Source organism: Strigops habroptila, chromosome 3, assembly GCF_004027225.2.
Source record: "Strigops habroptila isolate Jane chromosome 3, bStrHab1.2.pri, whole genome shotgun sequence".
Classification (NCBI taxonomy): Eukaryota; Metazoa; Chordata; class Aves; order Psittaciformes; family Psittacidae; genus Strigops; species Strigops habroptila.
This window is the reverse complement of record NC_044279.2, coordinates 7,015,966-7,038,755: the sequence shown is the minus strand read 5'-3', so window position 1 is coordinate 7,038,755 and position 22,790 is coordinate 7,015,966. Positions and strand designations below refer to the sequence as shown.

Genomic DNA, 22,790 nt, shown 5'->3' with positions numbered 1-22,790 from the left:
AGCTACATCTGCAGGAGAGGAAGGAGAGCTGTCACCATACTTTCCAACAGCTGCCTTCCAAAGCCTGATGCATGTCAGACTCAGAGGGAATCATTTGTCCTCTGCCTCTGGGAACATGGACACCTCTCAAAGGAACTGAGCCTTCTGCCTCTGTAGATTTCAGCCACCATAGCCTGAATTTTCCTAGAAGTGAGAGCATGGGCATTTATTAAAACTCTCTGTGGGTCTGCTTTCTTATCTCACACCAGTGAGAGTTAAAAAGGTGCATTTTTTTTTGTTTGGGAGACTGGAGTATTATGTTTTCCCTACTGGGAACTTTCAGTGCAAATGCTTAAACCTAAATTTTAAAACCCTGTGACTCTATAATCTTTTTCATGTAAAGAAGCTTTTGCTTTTTTCAAAGCAAAATGTCCACAACAATGCAAGAAATCACTGACTGTGGCATTCCTAATGCAGACTTGCCACACTGGGTTTTAAAAAGCACAGCGTTTCCTCTGAGTACATTGGAGTTCAAATGGTGCAAAAAAATCACGAAGGGGCAAGTCCCGGCAAAAATATTCCTTTGGGGTTACACCTTTCTCTGCTAGGAGTCCTGCCAACATCAAAGCAGTTAGTTACTCGAAGAACTGCAAAACAGAATTGCGAAGCACATAAATGTATTAAAACTTAAGCCTCAGATTTAGTTGCTACATATGCTTTGGTGTACTGGTAAGGACTCTTCAAAGAGTTATCCTCTTAAGCTAGACAAGCAACAAAACTAAGGTCAAAACTGCCTGCAAGTAAGGGAACAGGAAGCAATAATGAGAAACAGCAAAGACTTTCTGGTGCGTGGGCATAAGAATGTATAAAGGAGATTGAAGGGAACATAGTGCACAAGGCAGATGAGGGCATCTAGGCTGCATTTCCAGAAGAAGCAGAATGATGGAAAGGATGAAGTCACACTGGGCACACATTGTAAAAAAGAAGAAAACACAGGGGAATGTGGATAAAAATTTAACTGGCAGACAGATTGTGGAGGCTCTTGAAAATTGTGACATGCCCCAATCTGCAGCACAGGTTATATATGACCCCAGTCTTCAAGTCATCCAGCAAACTGGATGTATAAGAAGTTAAACTACATGTATAAGAAGTTAAAATGATGGTTCTGTTCATCTATTGTTAATCTTAAACCCCTGTTGCAATGTGTGAATACTCCAACACCTACCCACTACATGCCAAAGGAGGTTTCTTTCCACTGTACCTAGCATGAAAGGCTCCTAACCTGGCCCTCAGTGGCAGAAACCTGCACCCCAATTTCTAAGCCCCTGACTCCTTCCAGAACACTTGTATGCTGCTGTAGTGTATGAAGATACAGGTTAAAATGTTCTTGCTACAATAGGAGACAGAGCTGTGGAAATATAAAAGGCATCTACAGTTGGCACTCAAAATGCTGGTGCCCAAAATGTAACGCCTTTCCCAACGGCTGGGTCAGGGTCTGTGTGTCAGCTTGGTGCTAGCCAGTCTGGCGGGGCTGAATTTGAGGACAAACTTGGGATAAAAGAGTAAAGCACTGTAGATAACCTGGGACAAGCTGGGAGTCTGCCAAATTTACATTTCTCTTTCATAAAATAGTTGTTCCTCGAAGTTGCTCAAAATGACCTTCCCAGACAGCTCTTGTGTCCCTTAATCTGACTCTTTCCTTCCTGATTCATCAAAATTTGCCACCAAGTTTTCCTCTAAAAAGAACCTTTTTTCAAAGTGTACATCAAACAGGGTTTGTGAGACTCTGCTTCCTTTTTTGTTCTATCCCTTATGACTGAATTTTGTGACAAAATATGCAGAAGAAGGGAGTTAAATTTCCCCCATCCTTAGGTGATTAGATGTCTTTGAACTCTCCACTCTTGCCGAGTTCCTAATATTTTATTCACATATCTCTTACACCTTTGACTGTCTGCTCTTGTTTGCACCATTTTCAAGACTGGTAAACATTATACATCTCATATCCCCAAAGAAAATATTATGCAAATGGCTCCAGAGCACCACGGATCCTCGTGAGCTCTGACATTATACAGATAGGCCACATTACCATAACAGAAAACAAATCTGAGATGAGGGGGTGTGAACCATATAAAGATTCTCCCTCTTAAAACATCAAAGCTGAGCTGGGGCATTTCTCTCAGTTTTAAAGGAGTGAAGAGCACTAAGACAGTTGCTGCTGTGGATGGTAGCTGTGAGGCAGCTAAGAACACCACAGGATCAAGCCCGAAGCAAACAAGAGGCTTCTGCCTCCCCTTTGGTAAACTAAAATGGAAAAAAAAGCAGGAGGTTTAAATAATTATTTTAAGGCCAAATGTCTGCTTTTGATTTTTGTTCCAAGGAGCAGACATGCAACAGGAACAGGAGAACATAACTAAGCATCATCTGTCTCTGATATATGGAGACAGAAATATTTAATGAGCTGAAAAACAAGTCAAAGGAGCTCTCAGAAATGACAGTAGATCAGTGCCAAAAGGCAAAAGCAGAAGATGCAGTGAAAAAAATGCAAGATCTGACAACATTAAAGGATCAACACAGATGGCTGAGGAGGCAAAACATCAGTAAAGGAGAAGGGGAAAGTCAAAGCTCCCATTTCTGGCGCTGGGGTGATGCCAGCTGAGCAAAGGCTTCCAGTATCGCACCTCCCCAGGGAATGACTGTGGGCTCAAATGCTACCCAATGGTCATCCAGAAGACAGGGAAGCCAATGAAGCAAGCCTGGACCCTTCCTCCAGGAACTGTGTTTCAGGCTAAATCAGCATTGCTACTAGCAACCTGTGGCACGTAAAATGTTAGATAATGGTCCCAGGGCCTCATCCCACCTGCAGGTACATGAAGACATGCTTCCCAAGCCAAATGATGTGGTGTTTTACAGTTAGATATTTATTTTTTTTGTTATTTATATTTTTATATATATTATACTATTCTTATATTTATTATATTGTTTTTATAGATATTATAATATTATTTTTGATATTTATTTGTTTAGTTATGTTTTGCTTTTAATACAAGAAAAAAAACTAAAAGGCTTGTTTCAAATGGAGGTTTTAAGAAAAAGTACAGAACAGGGACCTTTGGAAACCTTTCAGAGCACTGTGCCATTACCCTCAATGAGCACAGCTATGCTAATAAGCTCCCTAAAAATGCAGCTGCTGGATGCCAAAACCAGCAATCCATGTTCTTGCAAAAAGCTCAAGTGGTGGGGATTGCTCTGATACTTTAAGCCTGCTGAACAAACTGTACAAGTCATGAGGGTGCCTGTTCTTCATACCAGCCTTATACTTAGAAGTGATTCTCCTTCACTCCCAGGATGGTGCTATTCCCAGCAGATTCTGCTGTCTCAAAAGAACTCAGTCTAATGCTATTTTCTGTGGTTTATATGGCTTCCCACAAGCTGCATGCCAGAAGGAACGACGGATTTGAAAAAAGGGTGAAGGTTTTGATGATCCCCTAGGAGTTACATATCAGCGGGCTACCGTAAACATAGGAGGAATATAAAGATCTAAATAGGGTTAAAATGAGCAGGCACATAGCTCAGCTGGCCACACAAAGTGGCCTGGTGCAAGCCAGGACTGGGGTTCAGCTGGTAACTATTTTAGTGCCACTTTCCATCACGTAGGCACATCCTGTAAGTAAAGACGGGGAAACATGAGGGAAGGTGAGAAACAGGCAGAGTTTGTAAGGGACAGCAAAGGGAGATGGTGCCAGCCTCGTGGCTTAGGACTCTAAGGTACCACCTCAAGAAGACAGGCAGAGAGGAACAACCATTGAGAAGCTGGTTGGATGTATGGAAGGCCAACCCAGCCCCTCTCCTGAAGCCAAAGATGGTGCAAGAGCAGTGTGAGCTCCTCCACCACAACACAAAGTGTCTTCCTCACAGTTGCAAACCCACTAAGAAGCATATAAAGCAGCTTCACCACCAGACCAGAGTCCCTCTTTCACTGACTCCGGAGATGAAAATGACTTCTTTCCCTTTTTCACAAAGTTCTCCATTGTTCATCCTGTTCTGGTTGGCCAAGATTTTGAAGTTTGAGGCTGTTCCTGAAGGACAGCAGTTTCAGTGCAGCCTGAAGTTGCTGGCTTCTTGTGTTCCTATTGTCCCTATTTCATGTTGCTGAGTCAGATTTAGATAGGTTTCATGGACCATAATGCTGCTACAACCACATGCACACAAACTTTCTTCCAGGATATGGCAATGGAGCTGAGCAATTGCACTGTCATGAGCTTGCGCCTGAGCAAACCCTGGTGAGAGCAGTTCCCATGCTTTATTTTTACTTTATTACTCATGTTACTGCCTAAACAACTCCTGGGGTTGCTTTTGGCTAATAAGAATATTCCAAAGGCTTATTAAATATTTTCAAACCATTGACTCAAAGTATACCAAGTTAAAATTCAACATGGGAATCTAAATGCTTTGGTCTTGCACAGGGCTAAGAGGAACGTATGGCTTTGATATGTTCTGAAATTGCTACTGGAGTTCTGTCAGAGCTGAAAGTTGTGGAATGACCTTTCATAAAAGCACTGCAGAAAATAAAAACAGTGAGTGAGGTGGAGTCCTCAGGGACCAACCACACAGCCAGGGTCCAGCCCAATTCCTACGACAGCGAAATACAAGAATATTTTACTTGAAGTTGGGTTGGGAGTCAGAGCAAGAATTTTAAATCTCAGTAGGATTAAGATATCAGCCAGCCAAAAACACACAGTTCAGCATTTCTGCAAAGGAGATCAGGCTGTCCAAGACAGGCTTTCTAATATCTTTTCCAATTTTTTCAATGCTCCTAAATGTGTTGCAAGTCTAAGCCCCATCTACAGAAGTAACTGAAGGTTTTGAGAGACCAGTCAGTGAGACCTAATTCCCAAACAGCAAAATCTCTTTTGAGTAATTTGCTGAGTGACTGGACTCACCTCCTGATGAGTGCTCAACTTGATACACCTCAAGGCTGAACTCATTTTCGGGCAGTTTTGAACACCTCCTTCTTAATCGAGTTCTTATAAAGGGCCTCAAGCTGAACAGCCCAAATCTATAATGTTCAAACTGATAAATCATTCATGGCTTATACAGATCTCGCTCTTACTCACACAGGTCACTTGGGGTTTTGAAAACACCACTTCTCCAGTTTAAATGATGGGGTGGGATCCATGCAAGCCACTCCACACACCTAATCTGCAATTAAATGAGCCACACAAGCTGTCTCACCTTTAGCCCAATTTAGGTGCTATCTAAAAGTTGGGTGTCTAGTCCCAGCTCATCACCTAGACTCCTTCCATAAGAAATGGAGAGAGAGATAAGAGTAGTAAGTAGATAAGAAAATGGAAGACCTTTTCAGTATAAGAAGCTGAATTATCAGACTTTCTCTTCAGTGAGTAAACATTTAGATTGGCATCTTAACAAAAGTGGCTCAACTAATTGTGTAAAATTATCCTAACCATCACCATAGGACCAAAATCTCTGATGAAACTCCTGAAGGAATAAGATCTCTGAACTGTTGACAGTAATTTAATCTGTAAGGCAGAGCTTTAAAAGCTAATGTGCTAATGAACTACTGGTTATGCACATGATAGATATATTCTCATTTGATAAATAATAATTTTGTCTTCAGAAAGTGATACTTATTAAGAAGTTTAACTATAAATACACCCTCCCTTACTCAATGAATTTCTGAACCACATAAACAGGAATTTAGTGACTTGGGTACCACTATTCTTTGGAGGTGAAACCAAGAAAAGTTGAGTTAAAATCTGAAATACAAAGTTGAAAGTATATCCTATTTAGGGAAATCAGATAGAAATGACAGGAGGGTTTACACACTTGCAAATACTTGGTCAGCAGACATGAGTTAAGAACAGGACAAGCAAAGAAGCTTGTCCAGCACTTTGCATAGTTGGATCTGACTGGATCCATTTGTGGAGATGAAATATAAATAGTAGCAGATACTAATGACTTCCTAACAGAGCCCTGGGTGCCTTTGACATGTGATACGTGCCTACTTTTTTCCAAGTCACGGAATCACAGAATAGTTAGAGTTAGACAGGACCTTAAGGCGTCTAAAAGCAAAGTGGTTAAACTGACAAAAATAATTAATGCCTCATGAAATCTTAGAAAATGGGTGTTCTACGTATCTGTAAAGAAAAGCATCCGGAAATGCGCTGTAAGTGATGGATCCCTGAGTGATACTTCCACCCTACGTAAAATGGCTTGAAAACATATCCACACAAATGTGGCAGACAGGACACTGCATGGTCCAGCACTGTGGCATGTGCCCCCATCCAGATGAGGACATGTGTTCATGTTCTGCCATTAGGAGGAAGGACTCTTACATTTATTTGGGGCATTAGGTGCTGCAAATCGGAGTGATGCTAGAAGGCACAAAAGCTTTCGGATGTGGACAAACTGCAGATCATGTATGCAGAAGCCATATCACCAAGAATCACATTTGTGGGCATCACCACAGTGACCAGCAACAAAAATTTTCTGTGTTTGGAAAATGTTGTCTGGGCAACCGATTATATATATTAAAAAATAAATAAATAATAAAGGCAGTACTAAAGCGGAGCTGTCTCCTGTGCAAAAAAGAAATAGAACAAATATTTAAAGAGGTTTCCTTTGTGAGAGAGGGGAAAAACTCCTGTCAGCACTTCAGAAATAAGCGTCTGTGACCTCTTGAACCATGGTGAATAAAATCCTGTGTTCAGTAAGGTAACAACAGGCCTGGAGGCACTTCTGTAGCTATCAGCGACCAGACCATGAGTAATGGGAGCTCTCAAACCTCTCTCAAAGCACTACAATTTGTGTCACATGCTCCGAGAGCTTCCTTTCCAAAATAGCAAGTTTTCTTATGTAGATGGCTACGCAGAGAGGCCACATGAGATCACACAGTGCCCAAGCAGAGCTGTGCTCCCTCCTTTTCATCAGCAGATATCATCTGAGCTTCCCTGTGTCTCGCAGACTTATTCTAGTCAGTGCCCATTTCAGAACAAAATAAAACGTGTTAATTAAAGACAGAAGAGCTGAGAGCTAAAATTCTGAAAATTGCTGCCTCAGCTCAATTCCTTCCAGTGCTTTGGAAGAAGCTTTCCAGTCTGGTGTGATTACACAAGACACTTATTCAGGCTTTACAGCGTGCATCCTGACTCACATGGCTTAAAATAAAATGATGGGCTGATGGCTTCATAAAATGGGAAACTAGAGAAAACTGTTCCATTTCCTGATGTTCTAGAGTGTGCCTGTGCAGTGTGAAGATAATGCCCAGAAAAAGGTATTCCTGGGACAGATTTGTATCACTGTGTCATAACTACATAATCTTTTAGAGTTCTCGTACCATTGTACCATCAGAGCTGTGAAAACAGGTGAGGTGGCAGCTGAAAAGCAAAGGGAGCCTCTGACTGCTGGATAACATTGCTTTTCCTGCTGGAAAGATATGAGACAGATCTATCCCTGGGGAAGCCACTGTAATTTTAGTTTCATACATTTCATGGATACCCCAGAGATTCATTTTACCGTCTCAGCTGACTAGCTCGGTATCGTAGGAGACACAGGCTTTCTGGATGTCTTGTTCCCAAAACGAGCCTTTTAAATAGTGTTTGCTCAAACAGACCCTTCTCACATTCATTTACTTTAACTTTTTAAAAGGATGCTGGTAAACACACTGCTAATCAGCAGCCTGGTACAATCACTGCTGAATGCATGAAAGAGCAAAGAATTAGCAAAGAGCAAAGAGTTAGGACATAAAACATGCCTGAATAAACTGAAAGAGGATAGATTTGGATTAGGTATTAGGAAGAAGTTCTTTACTGCGAGGGTGGTGAGACACTGCAACAGGTTGCCCCAAGAAGCTGTGGCTGCCCCATCCTTGGCAGTATTCAAGGCCAGGTTGGACAGAACTTGGAGCAACCTGCTCTAGTGGAAGGTGTCCCTGTGCATGGCAGGGGGTTGGAACTGGATGGTCCAAAACATTCTGTGATTCTATGAAATGTAGCTTTTACATTTTAATGTCTTCTATCAGAGGAATCTGGAAAATGCTATCCTTTATGTTAAAAATAATATTTACATTAGGTAAAGCTTCTTGGTCTTAAAGGTGCTTGCAGAATCAATACATTTGAGGTTATTCCTCACGTGTCCTGACTTAGCTACAGGTAGTGCCTTTGAGAAGATGCATTCTGCAATGGATAAAAATCATGGAAGTCAACCCCAGAAACCCAGAGCAGGATTGCAGGATTGAGACCCTAAGGAGAAAAGCACACAAGACGGAACACCAGCAACTTTTGATATCTAATGAACATCTGTAAAACCTCGTTTACATTAAGTAGTGGCACTAGAAAACAAGTATTATTTCCTTTTCACTATGTGTCTGTACTGCAGCTGAGAGGAGTGGACAGACAATATAACCAAACCTCTTACCAACATAGCCAGGAGTCCCGCAGGCTGTGGACATCACATCTCCTTTACCCTCCATCTTTGACAATCCGAAGTCACTGATCATGATTTTTGACTCTTCATCCTGGCTGTAGTAAAGCAGGTTCTCAGGCTAGAAAAGAGAACAAGCAAAATGGGTTTTGAATATGTGCGTTCAGTAACAACATCTGTTGGCTTATGTGTTGCATTTAATAGAATCCTTAGTTACATCGTACACTAATATAAATTGGTTCCCCTAAATCCTATAGACCTCCTCTTACAACTTACATGGACATTCTCTCACGACTTCTGTATGGCAACTAACGGAAGAAGCTGATTCCTTGGGCTTTGAGTAACTTTCCTGGGATAACAAACTTCTCCTTTGGCACCTCAAGTAAGAACTAAGTCTTGTGCCTTACTTGTGAGATGTCTGACATATTATTGTTTCATAATGATAAAACAGAAGGATTCATTTGAAAGCAGGTAAATATGGTAAATCCAGATAATGTAGTGAAATTGGTTTATACAGCATGTAAGTAAAGGAAAACAGTAGATATTAAGGAATGCTTCTATCTTCTCCACTGGAAATAAACTGTTATGAGAGAGGAAATGCCTTTACAGTTAACAGACTTATAGCAAAGATGTTTTAGCTAAAGCCAATTAGGAAAAAATGCTACAGCACTAAGTACAGCAACTTGTTTATGCTGAGAGAAAACAAGAATCACTCCACAAACCCCTGTGACTTTATACCAGTGTCAGCGAGGTTGGAGAGCCCAACCAGCCTCCATTTGCTGCACCGTAGTCCTCCACCTGTAATGCTACTGCTACACTGTAAAGCTCTCGCTAGGTGTTGTGAGAGCACACTTCTTCCCCTACTTACTATCCAGGCTCACAAAAAGGTCCAGCATCTGTGGCACTCTGACAGCCTGGTGGTAATGGGGTGCCATTGCACCACCCAGACCTTGGGGTCTTCATCTATAGAAGTGATGGATACCCAATGTTTTGACATAACCCTGGTGCAGAATTTTGTCCAGAAGCTGGTAAAAATGCACATTGGCATGCAACACTTTTTGTCTATCAGCCTGCTGTGTGCTCCAGCTGCAGCCACATAGCATCATCAAACTCCTTGGGACACATCCAAGCTTGGATTTGTAAGGAGGAACAATTGCAATGCAACAGCACCAGCATCTGTCTTCCCTCCTCCATCGCCACAACCCCCTGCTCTGGGAAAAGGGGAGACAAAGAAGTACTGGAATTGACGTTGCCCCTATTCTACTCTGAGGTTCCCATTCAGCTTCAAGTGGAGGTTAAAGCACTCGCTGGCTCTCCAGCTGCTGCATGGTGAACCCACGTAGTGATGGCTTTATCCATGGGACACAATGACCATGAGAGGATCTACAAACTGCACCCACAGCTGTGAGCTAGCTGGGACTGAGGATAACAGGGAAACATTCCTGTTCATAAAAATAATTATGAAGTTGTACCATTTATGTTTCTTTCTCATGATACCTCCTAAGTTCAGTGCTTTAACTGGCTGTTATAATGCTGACACTTTTTTCAGGCACCACATGAATCAGTTTTATGCCATGGTCTGCCCTTGGTTGAAGTTACTCCTGACTTTTACTAGTGTACTTCTGAGCTGCTGAGGGGTTGGCGGAGCTGGTATTAAGGGAAAGACAATTATTTCCCAGCAATTTTTGCTAACTCACCTCAGGTTCCCACTTATTCATATATAGTAAGGCTAAGAAACCTACCCATTAAAAACTTAAACTTGTTTAAAACTGCTTTAAAAACCCTCTGGTCCTTCCAGCTCATTAATTTAAAAAGCATTAATGAAGTGGCTCTGTATCAAGAGGAGCTGCTTGAACCTTTTAGTCATTTTGTACATCCTGGACTTCCCTGGACCTCATCTGCTTCCATCTCTTGTTATCTGCTGCTGTGTTACTTAGATTTGAGACTTGGAGCCGAGATCTGCTCTTCCCAGCTACAGCAAGTACTATTTTGGTGTCTGAATAACACATAATTACAATAAATAATTGTTATAGATGTTTCATGGGTTGTATTTTTATAGAGTGGATTCTTTCCCAGAATTTCATTTTAAGGATCACAATTTGAAACTTACGCTTATCTTGGTATTTTTTCCCTATTTTTGCCATCACAGTATGCTTGTGCTAACAGAAATTCACTGCAGGTGTTCCTCATATACCGTATTTTATGAGCCATTTTAAGAACTGATAAGGTACTGACAAAGACTTGCAAACAAAAGAAAGAGAGAGAACAAAAGCTAGTCTTTGCCCCAAAATATCCCTGAAGAAGGTTGGTTTGATCTAAATTCAGCATGTCCTTACATAAATTCTGAAAATAATTTGTGGATGAGTCCACTTCCCAATTACCAGACCTCATATTTTACTATAGGAACTTTTTAATAAGATTAATCTGTTTTAAAGTGAGAGCTACAGCTTCCCTTTAAATTACAAAGACAGGAATGTTATTAAGAGCTTGTACAACAGAATATCTGAAGGCCACAGTGTTAACATCCAAGGAAATTCTTGTTTGGAACATCCCTCCATAACACAACCAGAGGTTATTTCATTCACTGAATTGTTCATTTCTGGCAGTAAATTTTGGTAGAATTAAACAGCTCAGGAACTGAACCCACAGTTTTTGTCTGACATTTGAATCTTTTTCTAATGTTTTCTGCTAATTTATCATTTAAGATACTAAAGATGGGGAGGCTTAGCTGTGTGCTATGAAATCTGAGCCTTTCTGCTTATCTTAATGACAGTTTAAGAAGGAAACAATACAGAAATAATCTTTTTATTTGGATTGGGTTTTTTTGATGTGATAACATGGTACAGCTGAAAGGAAAATTATCTAAAAATCACATTCACACACGCTGTTCCTTAGAAGAATCCTTGCTGTTAACAGTGTCTTCAAAAACACTGGTCCAAATAGCACAATAGGAAATCATTCAACTTCCCCACACTGTTTATTGTTCCTAATTATTTTTAAGTAAAAGTAAATATAGCCCAGCAGATCTGCAAGATATTTTACAGCAGTAAACACTTACATCCCAGCTGAGTTTCCTTGCCTCAATGTAACATCTCAAGTCTTAATGAATGACTTTTTCCCCACACCCATCTGTGCAGAACTCCCATTGTAACAGCACTGATTGCAAAGTCCTCATTAAAACCAATTAAGTGGGGAGGCTTCAGAGCATCTCTCTTACTGCAAAACCTTCCTGAAATAGCCAGTCCCAGGGGAGGCTGGACTTAATGTCTTAGACTCATGTAATGATACAACCTTCATTAACACTTCCCAGAGGACTGAGTCACACTGTGGTCTTACCTTGAGGTCCCTGTGCACGATGCCCATTCGGTGCAGGTAGTAGACAGCATCCAGGACCTGCCGGATCAGGGTGCTGGCATCCTTCTCGGTGTAGAACCCTTTCTCCACAATGCGGTCAAAAAGTTCACCCCCAGACACTCTGGAAAACATGATGGGATGCAGAAGTGTGAGGATATGCTTTGCCATGTGCTTTCTACCTTGCCAAAGCGTGGTCAAGGCCATGCACTGGCTACAGGTAGTCTGAGCACGCATCTGTCTGGAGCTCTGGGTGCTCCCCACTGTCCCAACAAGCATTCGGTTTTGGTTTTCCGATAGTCCAAGGACTGGTCATGCTATAATGGAAAATAAAATCCATTGCACACCAGAGAGTGGTCAAAGACTCACTAGCACTTGAAGAGGGAAGTCACAACTCTATCCTAGCAAGAGCCAGAAGAGCACACACTGGTTCCTACACTGTATAGATGAATTTAGTCTGCCCTTCCCACTGGTGCTGGCCCACGGAGGTTGTAAGGCTCCCTACTAGTATGATCCCTTGGGGTTCACTTTTCACTCTACCAATCAAGGCTTGGGTTTTGTCCTGGAGAAAGGCCAGGTTGGATGGGGCTTTGAGCAACCTGGTCTAGTTGAAGATGTCCCTGCTCATTGCATGAAGGGTTGGAACTGGATAAGCTTTAAAGTCCCTTCCAACCCAAACCATTCTACGATTGTATGATTCTCCTTTTCCCCTTTTCACTGGTGAGTGAAATGTATACGGTAGTTACTGCCAGAACCTATAAAGCATTAGTTTATTAAAGGATTCTGCTTCTCCGGCAATTTTAAATGCTCTCAGAGGTGCCCTCCCTTTACTCTTACATCTATGTTCATTTATCAGCAGCCACAAACTCTTCAGGCAGAGCACAGTCTCTGCCCGCACTGGTAAGAGACAGTTATTGATGAGGGAGCACAGATTATCAGTGCAATTAATCACCAGATGACACAAATGGGGAAAGGATTCCACAACTCAAAAGAGGAAAGAAAAGAAAACCTTGACATCCCACTATTTAATGTCTGCTATATTACACTTTTCCTCTGCCCCGGTAGAAATAACACATTCTAAACCCAATCTTAAATAAAGAATGGACACATTAAAACTCCCTGGAGGAGTATCTGGGGAAACAAAAGAGAAAAGAAATGTCTGAGTAATTGAAATAATAAAACTGTCAGCAAAAAGCTGCCCTACTAGGGTAAATAAAACATTTCCATTTTAACAAGCAAAACCTATTAAAAAATAAAACGTATGTGATACGGTTTTTTTCAGCAAGTTGCACCACTTAGCATATCATAAATAGCACAGTAAAACTTTCTTTAAAAACAAACCTCATAAAAGGAAAATAATAAATGATTACAGTCACTAAATACATATGGACTGGGACCTTGCAATTATATGAACACTGGGTAATTCAGCCGCTCCAAGAACTAATCTGCTGGAATAATGACATGAAGTCACTTCCTAGGGAAGTTTGGAGCCTGAATGGGAGAGAAGGCTACAGCTGAAAATGAACACATTCAACTTTGAAAATTAAAAGCAACCTTGCAAGAAGAAATAATAAACCAGATAATCCTCCTATTAAGTGCTAGGCAAACAAACCAAACAGCTTGCTGAAACATTGGCATTAAACTGAATTTCTGCAGCAAACGTGAAGTTCACCCAGGGTCTGAAGTCCATCTGGGAGACCCCTGGCTGTGCCAGCAACCCTGGTGATTGCTGCTTGCTGCTGGCAGAGAGAGGCTGGAGCAGAAGCAGTGGGATGATAGTGGGGCAAGAGAAAGCCCCTGGTAACATATTGATCTGAAGAGCCCATGACTTATGGCACAGCAGGGAAGGAAGCATGGCAGGTAGAGGCTACACTGGCAGAAGTGCCATCACACAACAACCTGCTCCGAGATGAACACTGCACAGAAAAACTTGAATTAGAACCCTTTATTCCCTAGATTCTCACAACAGGAGTTGTATTTCTCACAGATATGTGTATACACAGGGTACTGCTCCAAGCCCGTCCCGGCCCTACACCCTGGGCCCAACCCATTGCGTGCCTTGCCAAGGGCAAAGGCAACAGACACAACTCTGCCTCGCCATTCACTGAAGGCAGATACAGTTTTATTGAATCTGGCTCCTATTAGCTGACTGTCTTTATATTTCCCCTGCAGCCCTTTTGTTTCCCATGGATTGATTGCACTGAAAATGGAGCCCACGCGGTCATTAACTTGACTGAATACAGCACATTTCCCCATGAAAATGCAGTGTGTGCTGGTTTGCAATTTCATACACTTACTTTTGTTGTATTCAAGAGATGCACTGCTTTAGCAGATACTGATTTACATCATGTGCTTTCCTGCACAGGACTCCTTCAATGTTTGCAGAATACACTTCCACAAATTACTTTTCATTAAAATGACAGAATTTCCCCCCATGCCCGCTCACATCCCCCTTAAGCCTCATTCTTTAATCAAAAGCTTTTCTCAGTCAAATTTAGTCCAGTGGCTCTACTGTACCCAGGCTCAATCTGTTTATAATTTTATTTCAACACACGGAAAATATTTGCAACCTCTTAAATGATGCATTGCAAACCAGAGCTTAATCCAAGGACTCAGGAGGAACAGCCGGCCAGTTTCCAGCCACTTGCTTATTCAGATTGACACAGAATCCCAGGTACACGCAGAGAATCAAGGGTCCTGTGCTCCTATTTATTCATGTGGTGACTTTGTGTTGTGGTACATGGGATTTGCACTGCATGTTTGCGCTCACCCATAGAGCCTCCCTGCTGCGGGCAAGAGTCATGGCTGGGGTTCACCTCCCAGGGATGCTCTGCAACTCAGCACCCAAGGCCATGGCTACTTTCCATATGGAGCTTATGTCCATATGGCTTTTCTCCTCCAAAATAGGGTTAACTCAACCATAATGTCATTGGGAATGCTGTTCCCTGTATGGTGCCCAAGGATTGACGTAAATCAGTGCTGTTCCAGGAGCAGACCAGTGAGGGCAGCTGTGGGAGAGCATTTGAGCTCTAAACTCATGGTGGAGATGTGGCCTGTTTGTGTAAAGCTGGTCTTGATCCCAGCCCCCTCTACCCTGCTGAGACAGGACTTGGCATCCTGCTCTGAGCAGACCTGGGCACTCACAAAGCAATTTGTTTGTTCCAATTTTCATTATTCTGGGATTATTATTAATTTTTTTGATGGCAGCACCAGCTTTGCTCTCTCTATGGCAATTGTGAGCAGTGAACAGGAGGCAGAGTTGAAACTTCAGTCAGTAAGAGCAGAATTAGGTCTTTGTCTTCAAGAAATTTAAGACATTTTCTGACCGTTAAGAGAGGGTAGGAGGAATTTCTCATTAGTGGAAGAGGGCTGCTCCTGTCTTGCAGCTGGCACTGGCTCACAGAGCTGGACACACTGCCCCAAACAACAGCACAAGGAACCTTTTTCCCTGCTGATTTCAGTCTTGGTTCCCGGCAAAGGAAAAGTCAAAGGAGGAGTAGCCAAGTGCAGTTACTTGAAAAGCATTTAGCCCTGGGAACAGCCCAAGTGTCATGTCATGATCCTGAGAAGCATTTGCCCTGCCCAGGGACTCAGAGCTGGGTAAAAATGAGCAAAGCAGCTGCAGCTGCATCTTTGGTATGGATGCCTGATGGGATCGATCGCCTGCAATGTGTGTGTGGCTCCATCACTTGGCCATTGCTTGGCCACCAAACAGTGGCTCTCCCCTGCTTCACCAAGCAGCATGGGGAAAGCCCAGCACTTGGAGAAGGAGCTCGCAATCCTCATTACAGGCAAAGGAGATGTCACTCTAACTGTGTCTTAATCATTATTAAGGCTCTGTTTAAGGGTTGTGTCAGTCCTTGTCACTACACAAATTTCTATATTTTTGCAATTTCTAATTTACGGCCAAAACTTGGGAGAGATGAGGAAATATTTCAGCATTAGTATTACACCTTTACTTTACATTAACCCATTTCCCCATGAAGTTCATCAAGAAAGAGCCAAACTGACGAAACAACCCCTACTGCAGGTATGGAGAAAGGACATGATCAATCTTTTCCTGACGGGACCAATTCCTTTGCAGTACCACCAGGAAAGCAGAACGTGCAAAGTTTCAGAGGCACACTTTGATGAAAGATGAGCACCAAACACGAACTCCCTTGTAATTTAAGGCTCCTAAACTCATAAACACAAACCAAGAGCCAGTCTCTCTGGATTTCTGATGTTTTTGCCTGAGGTGTGAAATCTGTACCCACATATTGCAGGTCACTACCAAACCATCACCATGGTGGGGCTGCCCGGCAGGGAACATCCCTACATATGTTAGCCTTCAGGTAAATAAATACATGAATAAAAGAACAAATAAATGCTGGAATTAAAAAGATGTTAGTCATGTATTGATATTAATGTATTCATGTTACCCTTTCTGTCTCTTGCTAGTACCACCTGTGTGTACAGAATATATTCACTCCTGCATCTCTCACTGTTACCAAGTGTTGGAACCTTTCTGCTTGACCTTGAAAAATAACACCCTCTGAATTATCTTTTGACTTCTTTGCCATTTCGCAAAACACTGATGTTTTCCTTTTCTGTCTCTTTTGGAGTACAGCCTGGAATTGCTCTGGATTATTTACTGCTTGACAGTTTAACTGCTTTTTATCAAAAGCCTTATTGATGAACTCATCAGTGATGGATTTACGCAAAGAATCCCATCAAAGGTATCCAGAGCTTGCAGGCTTTTCCCTCCAGAAGTGCGTGAAGAAGTTCAGCAGATGCTTCACTGCAGTGCAAGCCATCATCCAGCCTCCATTGGATAAGTCATCAAAGCACCACCATGTTGGGTTAGAAGAATCAGCACGGAAAGGCAGAGATGTCTCCAGAGACACACTAATACTGTTAAAACCTGCAGATTAGGGATGCCTAATGAAAAGACGGCTGATTTCAGAAATTTGGAGCAGGAGGCATCCCAGGCCAATATGAAAAAAAAGTTGAGTATGAGCATTACCCTACAACTGTGAACAGCTTCCTGATCAGGAGTTACACATTCATAGTTTCCTATAATATAAATCAGAAAAAGCACATAACTCAGCCACCGGGGCATGAAGCTGGAAGTGTAAGGTGAGATAAGAAAGACTGAAGGGACCATTCCTGGGAAGTCCTGGCTTTGAGTATTTTCTCTAATGAAGCAATTCATATTAATACAAGTATCTCAATTTTTTAAATTTATTTTGTTTTTAATGGGGAGCTTTTTTGTTTGGCTTTAGATTTCCTCTTCATTGTGAAAATGCATGAGAACCAGCAAGCAAATCTGGCCAGCTCCCTGTTCAAAAGGAAAGAGAAACTGGCTGCCCTCATCTCACTATTCAAACGACGTAGCACATGAAAAGAAAACGAGTAAACAGATTAATAGATTTCAGACCCAGAAAGGAACATTATGATTATTCAGCCTGACCGCTTGCAAATAGAAGTACGTGATTAAAATTCTCCTTGTGCCAATAATCTAAGGTGTTAATCAGGCAGGGACAGATATTGCTATAGAAATACTGCATATCCTACAGAGACTTTCCTTATTCAGTATACATATCAGCAAACTGCATTGGCTTTCTCATTTGCAGCACATCATAAAATATACAGCTTGAACAAGGCAAGGACTTTCCTTGTTATTATAGCTTTAAATCACCCACTTTTAAATCCAATGGTAACATACATCTCCAAGGCCACCAAAGAAAGAAAGCAGGATTAATTTTGGCTTACTTTTCTAGAACACAAGTGTGTGCCTGTGATAGAGAGGGATGGATGGGTGTTAGCACCCGCTCCTTTGATAGTGCTGTTCAATGCAACATTGCTGTGGGATTTATTCTGGGGGGCTGATGGTTCCTCAGCCCTTCATCACCACTGTAATGGTGGCTGCACCAGAAGGACGCTCCCCACCCTGAGGGGTTGTTCTGGAAAAGTTTGGGCAAAAATGGTGTGGTCATCTCTCAGAACCAAATTGGGCAAACCAGAACAGCTCCTTCCCTGCACCAGAAGTGCCATATGACATTTGCTGAGCAGCTGTAATGATGCTGTGCTTTGGTGAACAGACCTCTGTTTCCACTAGGACAAGACCATTAAGTCTCTGGAAAGCTCAGCTCAGGGATATAATGTAGTTTGGCAGTTAAAATCTTTGGAAACCACATTTTCCTTCACAGAATCCCTACTGCGGAGGTCTTTCAAGGTCCATGATTTTCTTAGTTTGATGCTGTCTTGTTTTATTCAAAACTTTATTCCATATTCAAATATCTGATATTGTATTCAAAATTTCCCCTGGTTCCATCAGCTATAAATAGTGTGACAGAACTAATTGCAACAAAATGACAAAGGACATGAGGTTTTTAAGCCTTTTGTGACTAAATGTTACTGACTGACAGCTTATGACAGCCCTTCAAATGCCAGCAGTCCATTTGCCTCCATCTATGCTTGTTCCCCCAGGCAGCCATGTGTGGAGGAGACCTAGGACCTGCCAGCTACAACAACACTCCCACAGTGCTGCCGTCACTATTTATGGGGCACATATCTCTAGTAAAGTAACCTGCACTCATAACCCACCATGCAATCAAATCCTAAGGAATACTGTATCAAACTTTCACATCTCTAGCACTCAGCTGAGGTCTCTAAACACAATGATGGGCAGAAGATGGGCACATCTTTTCCACTCTTCTGAGCTCTTACAGTTTGATTGGCACCTCCACAGGAGCCAAGGAATCATCAGTTATTAGCAGTGTGATCACATTCAAGTGTGCTCCTTGCCATTTTAAAAAAGACCTATGGAGTGTGGTGAAAACAGAGGAACAGGTTGCCCAGAGAAGCTGTGGCTGCCCCATCCCTGGCAGTGTTCAAGGCCAGGTTGGATAGGATCCTGAGAAACCTGCTCTAGTGGAAGGTGTCCCTGCCCGTGGCAGGGGGTTGGAACTGGATGAGCTTTAAGGTCCCTTCTGACCCAAGCCATTCTCTGATTCTATAACATATATGTTGGCCATTCAGCCTGTTGCCTGTTTTATTTCATTGCTTTGCATTAAATGAAAAGGCAATGCTGGAGCTCAGCAATCGTGTCTTTCAACTGTGCCAACCATGTCAGTCAACAGTTTGATGTCACCACATGTGAATCTATCCATACAATGGATTCACCACAGGTTTCACTGTGAAAAAGAGACCATTAAAAAAAGTAATTAAAATATGCGCGGTATGCATTAAACAACTCAAAAGTTTAGTTTTAAAGAGGTAATTGCTCTCTGATTTATTAATCTCCTTATTTGAGATCTCAGCAAATCAGTGCAATCACTTGCTCATTGTATATATATAAATATATATATTTAAATATATGTGATTTTGTTGCCTCAACCTTTCTCACTTTGCTTCTAGAAAACAGAGCTCTGTTAGACAAACCACCACATAAAATCCATTTTCCAGTATCTGAAGGCTGGAACAATGTATTTCCTAACTGCTGTCATATTCCTCCAGCTCTCCATAAAATAAGTGGATAGTTAAAATCTGGAGGAGATTCCTCACCTGACAGCAATTTAAAAGTAGGTCATGTTTTGGGACTAATAGGCTGGGTTTGTTTTCCTTATGACTTGTTTTCCAATGGAAACCAACCTCAATGTCCTGCCAGCATTAACTAGGAAGAACAGACCCAAAAATAATGAAAACCAATGTAATGGAAGGCGGAGACTGTAAATTAGCGATGTATAGTAAACAACTATGAAATATAAGATGAATGCAGCACTAAGAATTGACCTAAATATCACAAAGGAGTACAGAAAAGTACAGTAAAGTCAGTCTCAGCTGGAGCTTAAACAGCCCAGTTTTTCTGTGAATAACACTTAATAGAAATTTGCTGTTGTGTGCATATTCCTTTTTCTGAGTCTGATTTCCACATGCTTTCTCACAAGTAAGTTTGCAGGCAGATGTCATCATGGAAATAGCCAGTGTTAAGATCATATTGAGTAACACTTGCCTCAGTGCAGAAAGAGCTCTGAAGTTACAACTATATTTATATTTAAAAAGCCATTAATGTGCTCTTCAACTTTTGAGAAAGTATGGAGAAACTTGCAGAGAATTGATACAGAAAAAACAAAATTCTAGTTGCTTATAATGAAATATTCCTGAAGTAACTAAAGTAAATACAAGGAAAAGCCCATTTTATGGTACATGCACAATTTTAGAACATAAAAAATCTAAAAAAATGAGGAAATAAGTATTGGAGTTATCAAGGACAGTTCCCTGAAATGCTCTGTGGCCATGAAAAAGCAATCAGAAGGTTTGGGTGAAAACTGAGCGCAAAGGAGAAAACTATGTCCCCCTAAACATCCATGGTACACTTACAACTTCATTCTTGACAAAGTTCATCTCACCCAGTCTTGCAAGTCTACAGAATAAGCACCTGTATGAGAGTTACCGTCCCCATCTTGTTCAGGCAACACAAGGAAGGAAGCATTTCTATGGTATGATGCTGCTAAGGGCACATTTCAGGGTGTGAGGAATAGAAACATCCATTTCTATGTTCATTCGGACAAATCCCAACTTGATGATCCGAAGACACTTTGGCCAAAAGTATAGTCAAACTTAGGAAAGTGGAAAGAAGTAAAGCAAGCAGGGCCAGAGAGCTTCTCCATGAAAAGAGAGATCCCATTTGCAAATAAAAGAGATGACAGAGGAGATACGAAAGCACTCTACAAAGTCATGAAAGGATGGAGCATGGAAAGAGAAATTGAAGAATTATTTCACACCACAGATGAGAAATGAGGGACCTTGTGGAATTAGCAGGTGGTGGATTTAAAACAAAAGCCTTTGTCATCTAAGGAGCAATCCTGGAACAGAGGAATCTTTGGTACGACCCAATGAAACAGTGCTCATGTTCTTCTGTTCGTGCTCATCAAATTAATTATTGAATTACTCAACTCTGATCTGAATGTGCATACCTATAGTAAGGGAATATTTTGATTCATTCACTTAAAATCAAATATGACAGATTCATAGATTTTAAAGCCAGTCTGATAATCTAATCTGACCCCAGACAAAACAAAGACTGTACAATTTCTGCCTCAGATCCATAGCTCCTGGCTGGACAAAAGACTATCGCTTAGTAGTGTAGCCGGGCTTGACTTAGAAGATACCACTAATCCCTTGTCTGCTTTGTCCAATGGTTAATTACACACACTGACTAATTACATTGAGCTTTTTTCCAATGATAATTTCTGATGTCCCATCATTGGGTCCCTTTCAACACCACCTGCAGACTCTTTAGCTGTAATAAAGCAACCTTACTCTTTTTAGGTTTTGGTAACTTCATTTTTCCTGTTTCTATCTTCTATTTTTCTCTCTCAAATAAAAATGATATTCAACAGCTACTTTCACGGCCTCTGTTAAGAGCTAACTAGAAGCTGAGTGCATATAGAGTGATGCTCATTTCCAGGTTTCCATTTGGAAACTTAAATTACCATGTTAAGTATCTTCACTCACATCTGCATCAGTAATGATCTGGCCAATCCTGGGCAGGATACAGACCAGTGCTAAGTATCTGAATTTCAATACTGAATCAAATATAATATATAGAATATGGAGTTTCCAATTACCACTCTCTTCTGAACATCATTTGTTCACTCTACTACATCTGATGATTCTTATCTCACCACTGTTCAATCAAACTACCCCCATTTTGCACAGTAGAGTGAGAATTCCTCCAATTTTGAGCAGTGTAGAGAGACATCAAACTGAATTCTTACAACTTGGATGCAAACATAGCTAAATACAATGCATGTGACTGTTTAGAGCAATATTATATCTTTAAGTAGTAAACTCAGTTTCAACAGGAGCTGCAAGGGCACTTGTAATGCAATAGAAAGAACCAGGAGGAACAGGTATTGAATTTGGAAACCTCAGGATTGTACACAACTTGATTAATCTCTTGCCCAGTCATCTTTAAAGAGGGACACTGGCCATGGTGAGTGAGGATGAGCAGCATACATAATCAGACCAAAGCTGTTAAAAGCAGTTTATCGCAAACACAGTGGTCTAAATCCCACTGCTATCCATGATGCTGAGCACACCTTGCTATGTCCCACCTGAGACTTCTCTCTCACTCTATTAATTGCAGTTCTTCACATTACCCACCCTTTTCCAGCTCTGTGCATGATGACTGTGAGTGGACATGATTCATGATGCTGCTTGTGCACTGCTGACAGGCCAGCAACAGCACTCCCAGCTAAAACTTTGTGTTTATTTGCAGATCACCAGCTGCCTTCTCCTGTTAGCAACAGCTAATTTCCAAGCTGCACCCTCTGCACAGATAAGGCACAGCAGGGACCAGGAGGACCCTCTGATTTATTGTGGTTTGGCTGGAGGGTGGCAGCACAGATATTCTCTCACGGCCTTGAGGGAAGATTTATGATGTACAAAAGGCATCTGGTCCTAATTCCTGATATTCTCCAAAACCCCCAGAAGCTGGGCATGTGAAGCGCCAAGGCTCATGTGATTTTTGCTCTTCAACTACTGTGGGATGAGCTTCTCAAGGAGATGCTGTCCATGGCATCCCCATGAGAGATGGGAAGAATGGGGTGCCATCAGCAGCCAATGAAGTGACCAGGCAAAACTGGCCAGCAGAAAGGATGGCCTCCAAAAATGCTTGGAAGCCATGAGTGAAACCAGCTGGGCATGGAGAGAGCAGAAAGAGCAATCCTGATGATGCCCTGTGCTTGCTCAATCCATGTTGGCTGTCCAGCACCAAAATCAGGTACCGCAGCCACAGATTTACTGGTTCTATTCTACGCAATAGCTGAATTTACTGCCTTTTGAAAGAAACAAAACCCACCCTTCCTGGAGGGAAAGTATTTGTTAAAAGACATAGTAGGAGCATAGTACACAGAAGAGAAAGTTTCCAGAATGTCCTACATAAAACAAATGTGCCCCGGGGCTTATTATAATAATTCTTCAATTATTGCCTTACTGGTGGCTGAGTTAGCCCAGGCCATTGAGATGTTTCT

General features: G+C 41.7%; 1 protein-coding gene across 3 annotated transcripts in view; it reads right to left on the bottom strand.

Annotated features, from left to right (window-relative positions):
* Nucleotides 1-22,790, bottom strand: part of CAMK1D (calcium/calmodulin dependent protein kinase ID) — a 225,211-nt gene that overhangs the window by 35,348 nt on the left and 167,073 nt on the right. For all 3 annotated transcript variants that reach the window (XM_030479852.1, XM_030479853.1, XM_030479854.1), the window contains exons 4-5: nt 11,755-11,893; nt 8,413-8,539 (exon numbers count right to left, since the gene is read on the bottom strand). In XM_030479852.1, the coding sequence (XP_030335712.1) occupies nt 8,413-8,539; nt 11,755-11,893 (266 nt within the window). The remainder of the gene's footprint in view (nt 1-8,412; nt 8,540-11,754; nt 11,894-22,790) is intronic.